This window comes from Octopus bimaculoides, chromosome 12, assembly GCF_046866305.1.
Source record: "Octopus bimaculoides isolate indiv1 chromosome 12, ASM4686630v1, whole genome shotgun sequence".
Classification (NCBI taxonomy): Eukaryota; Metazoa; Mollusca; class Cephalopoda; order Octopoda; family Octopodidae; genus Octopus; species Octopus bimaculoides.
Genome location: NC_142939.1, coordinates 49,898,870 through 49,911,653, shown reverse-complemented (window position 1 = coordinate 49,911,653; position 12,784 = coordinate 49,898,870). Strand labels below are relative to the sequence as shown.

At 39.6% G+C, this 12,784-nt stretch overlaps 1 protein-coding gene across 1 annotated transcript in view; it reads left to right on the top strand.

Annotated features, from left to right (window-relative positions):
* LOC106875374 (exosome complex component 10) overlaps positions 1 to 12,233 on the top strand; it is a 32,581-nt gene extending 20,348 nt beyond the window's left edge. Inside the window, exons 14-22 of the mRNA XM_089361028.1 lie at positions 235 to 358; positions 1,075 to 1,190; positions 2,416 to 2,481; positions 3,829 to 3,888; positions 5,175 to 5,253; positions 8,627 to 8,697; positions 10,466 to 10,721; positions 11,211 to 11,266; positions 12,107 to 12,233. Of these exons, the coding sequence (XP_089217154.1) occupies positions 235 to 358; positions 1,075 to 1,190; positions 2,416 to 2,481; positions 3,829 to 3,888; positions 5,175 to 5,253; positions 8,627 to 8,697; positions 10,466 to 10,721; positions 11,211 to 11,266; positions 12,107 to 12,151 (873 nt within the window). The 3' untranslated portion in view covers positions 12,152 to 12,233. The remainder of the gene's footprint in view (positions 1 to 234; positions 359 to 1,074; positions 1,191 to 2,415; positions 2,482 to 3,828; positions 3,889 to 5,174; positions 5,254 to 8,626; positions 8,698 to 10,465; positions 10,722 to 11,210; positions 11,267 to 12,106) is intronic.
* Positions 12,234 to 12,784: the final 551 nt, after the last annotated feature.

The following is a 12,784-nucleotide window of genomic DNA, read 5'->3' as shown; positions in this document are numbered from 1 at the left end:
CTGTAAAAGAATTTGACAAACTGATATTATTATGATTAATTGGGTAACGAGCTGACAGAATCATTAGCACATCTTTATGATCTGTGCCTTTCATCCTTTCTAAGTTGATAGAATTAGTACCAGTTGAGCACTGGGGCCAATTTAATTGACTTCCCCACTCCAAACTTGCTGGCCTTGTGCCAAAATTTGAAACCAGTATTACTGCTATTAATTATAATGCTCTAATATTTACAGCAACGTGGCGTTGTTCCTGAGAAGAAAGACTCTGTTTCCATCGACCCAAAGTACGATATGAACAAACTTTTAGAATATCCTCATGATTTATCTCATCAAATCAATAACAAAGATAATGAATCAGGTAATGTCATTTCATTTTTGCTCTGCGTTTTATTCATCACCATCTTTATTTTCGTTGGATTTGTCTGTTTGCCCATGTCTTTCCCTTCAGGACACCTCTCCCTATTGAATTATATATGACCTCTAATAACCTTGTTGATGCTTCCCCTGTAGGAGGTATTGTTACACTGCAGTTGATATTAGACAGGAGTGACTGGAGTTATGTACCTTGTTCATTTGTGACTCTACACAGTAAGCTGTTGAAATAAAGATTTAGTAAGTTCAGATGATAGCTTAATATAGGTACAAAGTAACACGTTTTGGAGTAGAGGTGTGTTAGTTTAACCAGTTCCTAGTGTATAGCTGTTATTTCTTTTATATACTCTGAACAGATGAAAATGTAAATCAGCTCTAGTGAGATTTGAAGTTGGCTGGAATGTAAAGGGACATTATCAAAACATGTGAGGTATTTCATTTGGTGCTGCATCAGTTTTTATCCACCATCTACTGCTGTGTTTGCTATCATTTTCTAACATTGGCACATGGCCACATTGACAGAAGGTTCCTTTGCTTTGTGGTCACATTAGCCTGAAGTCAAATTGGTACAAGGCCACAAATCTACTGGGAGGGGATACATTTGATTGGGTTTGTTTTTGCCATTTTATTGCTCTGTGTTGTTGATGATGATAATGTTGTTTATGATGATGATTAATATATTATGATGACTTGTATTTAAAGACAATTTCGAAGATACTCTGATGGCCAACAAATTAAATGGTGCTGAACTTTCTGATAATTCTATCATGAATCTTAAAGAACATCCCTTACTTTCGGCATTTGACTGGTTCTCAGTGGTAAATATACAACTATTTTATTATTGATACATCACTTTTGTGTTTTCTTTTTTGGGTCCTCCCACATAACTAGTTTCTGTGGGGTGTGCTAAGGGACTAACTAGTCAACAGTACTGATCCCTTCAAAACTAGTTTTTATAGCTAGGGGTCAGTGATACTGACCCTTATACAATTAAGTTTTTATAGCAAGGGACTGACTATAGTCAACAACATTGATCCCTATAAATCTAGTTTTTGTGGGTGGAGTCATTAGTACTGACCCTTGTATAATTATTTTTTGTTGCAAGGGACTGACTAGTCAATAGTATTGAGCCCTATAAAACTAGTTTCTGTTGTGTGGTACTTAACATAGTCAGTAGCCCTGACCCCTCTAGTATTTCATTCACTACAAAACTAGTTTTTGTAGGTGTAAGGACTAAATGTAACTAGTAGTACAGACTGTCATACAGCTAGTTTTTATAGGTAGGGAATGACTAGTCACTAGCACTGACTCTCACACAACTAGTACTTGTCATGGGCACTGAGTATGGTCAGTTGTATTGAGATTTCCCAACCACATGGTTCTGGGTTCAGTTATACTGTGTGGTACTTCGGGCAAGTGTTTTCTAATATAGCCTCGGGCTGACCAAAGCCTTTTTAGTAGATTTGGTAGACGGAAACTGGAATAAGCCCCTTGTATATATATGTGTGTGTCTGTGTCTTTGTGCCTGTGTTTGTCCTCTCATCACTGCTTGACAGCCGGTGTTGGTGTGTTTATGTCCCCGTAACTTAAAAGTTTAGCAAAAGAGACTGATAGAATAAGTATTAGGCTTAAAAATAAGTCCTGGGGTCGATTTGTTTGACTAAAGTCCTTCAAAGTGGTGCCCCAACATGGCTACAGTCAAATGAATGTAACAAAGGATAAAAGATTATTTTTATTTATTGGAGTCTCAAGGTGGGTTTAATTGTAGAAAGCTTTGATAATTATAGACTGTTCTGTAGGATGCTAACACTTGTACATGCCAACACACATGAGTACTTGCTATTATACATTACTATGCAGTGCCACATGTTAACACACTCTTGTACATGTTCTATACTTCATGCTAACACACACTTGTCCACACTACCACTTGCTAATAAACACGTCTGTATACCATGCATTAACATATACCAGTACAGCTTGTATATCTTTATCTTTTCTACCCAGATTAAATAATTTCATAAATATTTTTCAATTTTGCAGAAAAATTCTCAGAATAAAAATTTTGCTGCAGATCTTAAGGAATCTTTTAAGAGCCCTTTTACTATGGTAAGTTACTGTAGATGTCTTTTGTGTCATCAGTGTCATCATCATCATCACCACCACCACCATCTCCCATTTCTATAAAAGGTAATCCAGTTCACAATGTAAAATATGTTGTGCACGCAATAGAGGCTAATCTGCTGTAATCACTGGTCCCCTCTCTAATCAACATCATTAAATCAGTTATCACACAAAGCTAAACCCTCCTCAACTTTTAGATATTCATGCCCTTGGCAAGCTCATCCACCATAATAAGGCCGTCTGGCTTTATCTCTGTGATGCAACAGAATGGCCAGTGGCATATTTAGTCTTCAGAGAGAGCTCAAATAGAAGAATTTTTTTAATATTGAAATTGTCATCTGAGAAAGTCTATAAAGACAGTGTTTGTTAAACAAAATCCATTGTTATATTTGTTCAGCACCCTGTTACATATGCTCCCTTGTGTATGTGAACCAATGATCACAAGTGCTGTGAACCAATGATCCATAACCAATGATGCTATTGTTCATAAATAATGATGAGAAACATATTTCCCCAAATTACAATCTAGTCTTAAATTAGGAAAGAATGAAAGATACACTGGATAATGTAGTTCTTGATACACTCACTTTTCATGTGCCTTGCCTACAGCCATTGATGATTGTGGGCTTCCATGCCAAAGCCTGGAAATTCATGATTTTGCTGAGTAACATACAGCAGTGGTTTCTTGTTACTTTCTGCTAGCTTATTTAAAGTTTACTTTGATAGTCTCTTGCTTTCCAGACTTCTTATCCTTGAAGTACAGGACCCATTTAACCCTTGGCATGGTGGGTGCGGTGGGGGCACTGGTTCACATAACATTAGGACATGTCCATACAGCAGTGGGCCTGTCTGACACTTTTGTAAAGACCGGCTCTCATCTGAGTGTTGTATATCTAAGCTATGGGACCATCTCTTGCTAGTGGCAGTTACGACCTCCCTGAACCAGAGCAGACTTGGGTGTAGTGGTATACGATGATTGAAAAATGATAAGATCATGGTTGGAACAGCTTTAGTCAGAAGTCTACTGGATGAAGGCTGCCTGGGGCTAAACAACTGCTATCACAGTCGCTGTCATTTAGAACAAGAATGGCAAAAAGGCAAAACATTGTGAAACTGAAGTCAACATGATGCTGTTTCTTTGAAGTTTCAAAACCTATTTAACATTTGTTTTTGTGTGAAATCATTATAGTCTTTGAGACATTTATCCGTGAGGCTTTGGTTATAGTGAACTAGCAGACATTACAGAGATGGCCGCTAAAATTTTGGAACAAAGACATTCTTGCTATTTTCTGGAATATGTTTATATCATTGTTTTGTGTTTCTTTTTTTTAGTTCTTTCCTGTTAATCAAAGTGAGGAAGAAAATAGCAAATCTACAGATGTTGAAATTGAGGTCAGTGTTTTCTTTCATGTTTTTTTTTTTTTATATATACACACATGTATATGTACACGTGTATACATATATGTATACACATATATATATATATATATGTACATGCATATTTTATTTATATACACATAGACACTGGCGTGGCTGTATGGTAGGAAGCTTGCTTCCCAACCACATGGATCTGGGTTCACTACCAACGTTTAACAATGCAGAATTTGATCAAATCCTCCTCAGAATATCATGTGTTGGCCATGTCACAAGAGAGTTTGGATAGTGAAGTTGGTAAGGTACCAGCAAGCTGTCTGAGAAATCTATGATTTATTTCTTCTCACTGTGAAGGTGCGTGGCCTAGTAGTTGGGCTGTGGCATTCGCAATCGTTAGATTGTGGATTTGATTCTCTGACTGGACTGCATTCCCCCCCTTGTTCTTATCTCTCCTGCAGGTATTGACTTATAAGGGTTCAAAAGAAACATTAAGGGCATAAATTTAGCCAATCTTAGGGGGCCTGCTCCTTCCTCCACCCAGCAAATAAAAAAGAAATTGAAGCAATAAGGGACTCAGTAAAGGGGTTTATTGTTCAACTTATCAAATGTTCCGCATGATTCAGGCATTGTGTATCTATAACTACATTACACAAAGTGTCCTTTTTTAAAGGTATTGAGCTAGATTTGTCTACCATTTTAAGCCAGCCAGTTGTCCTCATAGGAGGCTGCCTAAATGGCTTGTTTTACCTTTTGTTTGTTTATGTTAATGCTTTCATCATCATCATCTTTCCATGCTGGCATCGGTTGGACAGTTTCACATGGAGCTGGCTAGCAGGAAGCTGTCTGACTCCAACTGTCTGTTGTGACATGGTTTCTATGGCTGGATGCCCTTCCTAAAGCCAACTACTTAACAGAGTGTACTGGGTGCTTTTTACCTGCCACCGGCATGGGTGCGTTTATGCTGCACTGGCACAGGTGTGTTAAAGCAACACCAGCACAGGTGGCACTCACACCTGAAAGGACAAGCCTGTATATGTGGAAGACAGTGAGTTTACTTAGCTTGATGTGTCTTATCAAGTACAGCAAATTGTCCCATCTCCTGATCCCTTGTCATTTCTTCAGTGTGATCCAGTGTCCTTTCCCACATCTTCCTGGTCTACCCCTTCCACAGATACCCTCCGCAGTTAGAGCTTGGCACTTCTTTATGCATCTGTCCTCATCCATATGCATCACATGACTAAAAAGCTTTATATATATATATATATATATATATATATATATTTATTTACATTTCCTTTCTATAGAAACACTGGAAACTTTTAAAGAAACAAAAACCGAAGAAAAAGGTTTCACAGATTTGTTCAGAATCAACATCAAACAAAGGTAATTATAGTTACGTCTAAATTTAATTAGAGAATTTTGGTTTCAGTGTTGAAATATAAGGGAAGGTAATAAAAACCACCACTTCATATTCAAAGTTGGAGAAAATACAACTTGTCTCCATTCCTAGATCAGGGACATTGATGTGTTTGACTTAAAATTTATGTACATGATGATATGCATCAAAGGTCACATGAACCAAAAATCCAAGTTTGATAACTAAAATAGTGCAGTTGTCTTCCCCTGTTCTCAGCTAGACTAACAAAATTTTTCCCTTTTTTTTTGTCTTTGGTCAGTAAGTGTTATTTCCTATTTGCTTCTATCGAGAAACCAAAGCAAATGACCAATATTCCCTTCAATCTTTGTTTTTGTGACCTGGACATCAATGTTTTGAAACTGACCTATTTTCCATTACATTTGAGACTGACTCAAGCACTAGCAAATGCTTTTTGATCATAGGTTTGCTCATTGATGACTGACCTGCGGTTAAACAATGACATCAACAGAACACACCTAACAGCACACAAACATTTTAATTTAGAAAATGTTGGAAAATACACAGTTTAATTGATAATTAGTAATTAGTAAAGTGCTAATTAGATGTTTAGCAGTATTTAATTGCAATTTCACTTGTGATAATAGGTTAATGGACAGTACTTACGGAAATTTACTTTGCTATTTAATTCTCCCAGCATTGATAAAATATGTACCAATATCATCATCATCGTTTAACGTCTGCTTTCCATGCTAGCATGGGTTGGACGATTTGACTGAGGACTGGTGAAACCGGATGGCAACACCAGGCTCCAATCTAATTTGGCAGAGTTTCTACAGCTGGATGCCCTTCCTAACGCCAACCACTCAGAGAGTGTAGTGGGTGCTTTTACGTGTCACCCGCACGAAAACGGCCACGCTCGAAATGGTGTCTTTTATGTGCCACCCGCACAAGCCAGTCCAGGGGCACTGGCAACGATCTCACTCGAAAATCCTACGGGAGCCAGTCAGGCGGTACTGGCAACGGCCACGCTCAAAATGGTGCATCTCATGTGCCACCCGCACAAGAGCCAGTCCAGGGGCACTGGCAACGATCTTACTTGGCTTGCCGAGTCTTCTCACGCACAGCACATTTCCAAAGGTCTCGGTCAGTAGTCATCGCCTCGGTGAGGCCCAATGTACGAAGGTCTTGCCTCACCACCTCAGCCCAGGTCTTCCTGGGCCTACCTCTTCCACGGGTTCCCTCAACTGTTAGGGTGTGGCACTTTTTCACGCAGCTATCCTCATCCATTCTCACCACATGTCCATACCAGCGCAATCGTCTCTCTTGCACACCACAACTGATGCTTCTAATGTTCAGCTTTTCTCTCAAGATACTTACACTCTGACGGGTATTCACATTGACATTACACATCCAACGGAGCATACTGGCTTCATTCCTTGCGAGCTTACGTATGTCCTCAGCAGTTACAGCCCATGTTTCACTGCCATGTAGCATGGCTGTTCGTACGCATGCGTCATACAGTCTGCCTTTTACTCTGAGTGAGAGTCCCTTTGTCGCCAGCAGTGGTAAGAGCTCTCTAAACTTTGCCCAGGCTATTCTTATTCTAGCAGCTACACTTTCAGCGCACCCACCCCCACTACTAACTTGGTCGCCCAGATAGCGGAAGCTATCGACTACCTCTAGTTTTTCACCCTGGAATGAGATAGAAGTTGTTTCCTGTTTGTTTACAGTCTTTATTGCACCTGAACATCTGCCACAAACAAAAACTAACTTGCTAGTTAACCTGCCTTTGATGTTGCTGCACCTCGTACATCTTATAGAGTTACTACCTACTCCTTTTCTACATACTGAGCAGGGCCATCTACCTGAAGGGGTTTGTGTTTTATCTACCTTCCTACTTATTAGGATTTTGGTTTTAGCTGGGTTGACTCTAAGGCCTTTCAATTCTAGACCTTGCTTCCACACCTGAAACTTCTCTAGTTACCAGTTATATACTGGATGTCAATTATGTCAGCTGTATACTATCCCTTGCCTCCACATATATACTCTTTTACTTGTTTCAGTCATTTGACTGCAGCCATGCTGGAGCACCGCCTTTGGTTGAGCAAATCGACCCCAGGACTTATTCTTTGGAAGCCTAGTACTTATTCTCTCTTTTGCCGAACCGCTAAGTTACGGGGACATACACACACCAGCATCGGTTATCAAGCGATGTTAGGGGGACAAACACAAACACACACATTATATATATATATATATATATATATATATATATATATATATACATATATATATATATATATATATATACGACAGGCTTCTTTCAGTTTCCACTCACAAGGCTTTGGTCGGCCCGAGGCTATAGTAGAAGACACTTGCCCAAGGTGCTACGCAGTGGGACTGAACCCGGGACCATGTGGTTGGTAAGCAAGCTACTTACCACACAGCCACTCCTATGCCTAGATATATGAAGACAACATGTGGAAGGGAGGTCTCTCTTTAGGCTAACTGCGGATGAAAGAATGGTCTGATGATGGCAAACAAACAAATGGGAAATGAGTAGAGAGGACTTCTTAGTGAACCTCTCTAGTGCTGGGTCCATGATAAGGGGCAAGCAATGATCTAGGATAGGAAGGGCATCAAGCCCCAAAATAGAATTTGTGAGCAAGACATGGGCCCTGATGTATCTTGGTGGACAGTAACTTCAGATATACACTGAACTGAGCTACGATGTGCCTCCAACTCCTGTCAGCAAGGAAAATTGGATGTAAAAATGGTGGTGGTGGTGATGTGTGGGTGTATGCATATGTATACACTCCTGCACTATATGTGTGTGTGTGTGATAAGAAACTTGCTTCCTAACCGTATGGTTCTGGGTTCAGTTCCATTGCATGGTACCTTGGACAAGTGTCTTCTGTAGCCTCAGGCCTACCAAAGCCTTGTGAGTGGATTTGGTAGATGGAAACTGAAAGAAGCCTGTCGTATATATATGTGTGTGTTTTTGTTCCCCTCCACAGTTTGACAACTGGTGTTAGTATGTTTACATCCTTGTAACTTAGTAGTTCTGCAAAAGAGACTAACAGAGTAAGTACTGGGCTCGAGGAGTCATTCGACTGAAAATTCTTCAAGGCGGTGCCCCAGCATGGCCACAGTCTAATGACTGAAACAAGTAAAAACAACCCTCCCCCTCCAAAAAAAATATCTAGTTTGATAAGTGTCATTTAATTGCAGTCTCTGCCTCTTTCGGGATTGTTTCAGTTCTATATTTACTTGATATCATTTATTGCTTTATTTACTTTGAGATTCTCCATTCCTTACAAATTTACTAGTTGAGTCTTGTTTGTTATTTGTTGTTGATGTTATTTGTTTTATTTGCAGAAACAGAAATGTCTGTAAATGATGAAAGTCCACAAGAAGTACCTGGAGAAATTATTCCTCTGTCTTTCAGGGTAAGGTATACGAGATGGGTGCTGAGAAGTTCTTGGTTTTGGGTAAAAGAAAATACAGGAAGATTAGTTAATTATGATGTTATTCACCATATTCCTCTCTCCGATTCACACACTGGCAGCCCTTCAGTTTTTCTAAGACTCACCTCCCGCAGCAGAAGTGTTAAGACTGATCCTTCTGGTGGTGTAAAGCCATGTAAAAGTGCCTGTGCGGTGCCACATAAAAGTGCCCATGTAAAAGCACCCAGCACATTCTGTAAAGTGGTTTGCATCAGGAAGAGCATCCAGCCGTAGAGACCATCCCAAATCAGACTAGAGTCTGGTGCAGCTCCCCAGCTTGCCAGCCCTGGTCAAACCATCCAACAGATGCCAGCATGGACAATAGATGTTAAATGATGATGATATCCGCTCATCCCAACTTCCATAAAACAGCTCAAACATAAAATTCAAAATGAAAAGCAAAGATAGAATAGTTTTGGACTACATTCAGACCGTAGCACAGTGGTTCTCAACTGGGGCCTATATGACCCGGGTCCATGCAAGCAAAATAGTAAATTAGGGATCCACAGTATTTATTAAGGGTCCTTGAAAAAAAGTTTTGCTTTAGATTGCAAGGAACAGCTGGTTTTTCTCTAAGTGTTTTACAGTGTTCAACCCAGAGAAGTTAATGTGTGAATAACAAAATAGGAACTTTGAAAGAAGCATCCATAGAATTAGTTTTTAAACATCGAATGGTTGGGGAGGGGTCCATCAGAATAAAATAGTAACCAAAGGGGTCCGTAGATAAAAAATGAGAATTCCTACTGTAGAGTGAACACATTGTCATGTGACAAAGTAAGGTACGTAACTCTGCTTTTTGTAGTTTACTTGACTGAAGACAAAACAAGTTGAGTGGTTTAGTGATAGGAATAGGTATACCAATTGGATTGTGGTAGGACGGGGTACTGGGTATACAGATTACTCAGTAGTGGTTACTTGATCTGTTGGAAATAGCTACCAACTCAGCTATTCCGTATCCCCCCCCCCAAAAAAAAACCCCACAAGGGAGTATACATCAGATAATGTAGTTCCACATACACTGCTACTACCACCTTTATCATTGTTTTAAAATCTGGTTTTCCATGTATGCATGAGTCCCATGAAATTTGTTGGAGCTGGGGGTTTTTTTTTCTACATCTAGATTCTCTTTCCATAACCAATTCTCACCTGTTTTCATCCACAGTAATATTTCCTCATGGACGAACAGGTTTGAGATGTCCTGGGGTTTAAAAAGCAAAGTTCACCTCGGTGGCACATAAAAAGCTCCCTTCGAAAATTGGGCAATATGCCGTGCTTGAGATGATCCATCAAGCCAAGTGAAATCGTCATAGTCGTGGCTGATGCCAATGTTACGTAATTGGCACCCATGCTGGTGGCACATAAAAAGCACCCTTCAAACATTGCGCCTCATCGAGGCAGTGACAAGTGACCGAGACCTTTGGCAAGCCAAGTGAGATTGTAGTCATGCCCGATGCCGGTGTTTCATAATTGGCACCTGTGCTGGTGGTATGTAAAAAGCTCTCACTACATTCTTGGAGTGGTTGGTGTTAGGAAGGGCGTCCAGCCATAGAGACCATGCCAAATCAGATTGGAACCTGGTGCAACTCCCCGGCTTACCAATTTTCTGTTAAACTGTCCAACCCATGCCAGCATGGAAAATGGATGTTAAATGATGACGATGATGTTATTGTTGTTAAGTGAATATTGACAGTTTTATTTCTCATTGTTCCAGCCACCTTTGAAGAAGAAACTCATGAAAAAGATGGTCAGGATGGAAGAGGAACGGAAAAAGATGAAAATGATGGTGCCAGAGAACACTATTGAAACAGTAGAAATCAGTGATTCCGAAAATTCTGATGTAGAAATAATTGAAGAGAAGATATCTCCAAGTATGGACGTCAGTACGGAACCTGGTAGATTTGGCAAGAAAAATCTCACTGATATTAATCCCTTCAACTATGACGATGTTAATCTCAAGATGTTTAGTGGTGAGTAATAATGATAATCCCCTTTTTTTGCAGGCACAAAACCTAAAGTTTTGTGGGAGGGAGGTAATTGATTAAATCGACCCCCAGTGTGCAACTGGTACTTATTTTATCGATCCCCCCAAAAATGAAAGGCAAATGCAACCTTGTCGGGAGAATAATAATAATAAAGACCGACCAAATGCTGCTAAGGATTTTGCTTGGTGCACTAACAATTTTGCCAGCTCACCGCTCTAATAATGATAATAATAATAATAATAATAATAATTGTAATAATAGTAATGGCTTTTGATTTAGGCACAAGGTCAGTAGTTTTGAGGTGTTGGGTGGGAAGCGGAATAGTTGTTGAAATTCCTTTGACTCCAGTAGTTCATTGCACCATACTCATTATTGTCAAACAGTGTAGAAATCTGTTTAAAATTCTTCATGATCTTACAAGCAGTATTGGCAGCCATCTAAAGTCTAAACTATTTTCTCCCTTGTTTCCAATAGCAACTGGTACTTTTGGAGGAAGATTATCAGAGAAACTGCTCAAACAGAGCAAAAAGGTAAAGTACTATGATTGGTAGTTTCTCCGTTTGTTCTTTTTGTTTTGTACTAATACTGAGACAATGCTGTGTAGCAACACTGACCAGTGAGAGAGCTTCTATGTAGCAATATTGACCAGTAAGGGAACTTCTTTGTAGAAAGACTACGTCATCATCATCGTTTAACGTCTGCTTTCCATGCTAGCACGGGTTGGACGATTTGACTGAGGACTGGTGAACCAGATGGCTGCACCAGGCTCCAATCTGATTTGGCAGAGTTTCTACAGCTGGATGCCCTTCCTAATGCCAACCACTCCGAGAGTGTAGTGGGTGATTTTATGTGCCACCGGCACGAAGGCCAGTCAGGTGGTACTGGCAACGACCACGTTCAAAATGGTGTATTTTACGTGCCACCTGCACAGGAGCCAGTCCAGCGGCATTGGCAACGATCTCGCTCGAATGTCTTTACACGTGCCACGGGCACAAGTGCCAGGAAGGCGATGCTGGGCACAGGTGCCATCACGATTTCGCTTGCCCCATCAGGTCTTCGCAAGCTGAGTTTCGTGTCCAGTGAAGGAGATGACGTTGGCATGGGTGCCAAACTTCCTACGTATATATGTCTGAATTTTTGTGTGCATATTTGTGTGCTTTTCTGTGCTACCATAGAAAGGTATATGCAAACTGATGATGTTATATTTTTATTTGTGAAGTGTGCATATGTGTAATGTATATGTGTGTGTGTGTCTGTGTGTAAAACAGTATCATTAAAAAAAAAATAATAAAAAATAATTTGATAAATCAATTTCTGCTTCTGTTTTGGATGTGGTAAAATATTTATAGATTTATGTATTTTTCTTTCAGAATCTGAAAAACAAATTTAAGAAATCTAAAGGAAAAATGGTTTGAAAATGCAATCGATACTTTCAAAGAAATTTTTACCGATTGTCTGTACACTTTGTTTTAATAAATGATAAAGAAAGTTTTAAAATGTCTCTTGGTCTGACTTTATTCAGCTTAATCACATTCTAGAACAAGGAAATATGAGCCCCATACAATGAAATATTTAATCTAAATTTGAGGAACTGTTATTGGGGCCCTGAATATTTTTTATTGAGACATTCTTCCATTAATGAGGAGTTGTGATTTTGATGTAGTAGTAGTTGTTGTTGCTGCTGCTGCTGCTGCTGTTGTTTAAGGTGGCAGCACACTCCTGCAAAATGCTTAGTAGCATTTGGTCTGTCTATACATTCTGAGTTTGAGGTTAGCTTTACCTTTTGTTATTTCAAAGTCAATCAAATAAGTACCAGTGAAATACGATGGTTGATGATGTTGACTTACCCTTTCTCCTAAAGCTGCTGGCCTTGTGCCAAAATTTGAAACCATTATTTGAAACCATTATTATTATTATTGAGTGAGAGAACAGTACATGTCATCAAAGTGACACTGGGGTAAAATATATGAAGCCCAGTATACCCATCATGACTACCCGTCTGATAAGGGTACCCCAGGCACATGCATCACAACCACATGTGCACGACA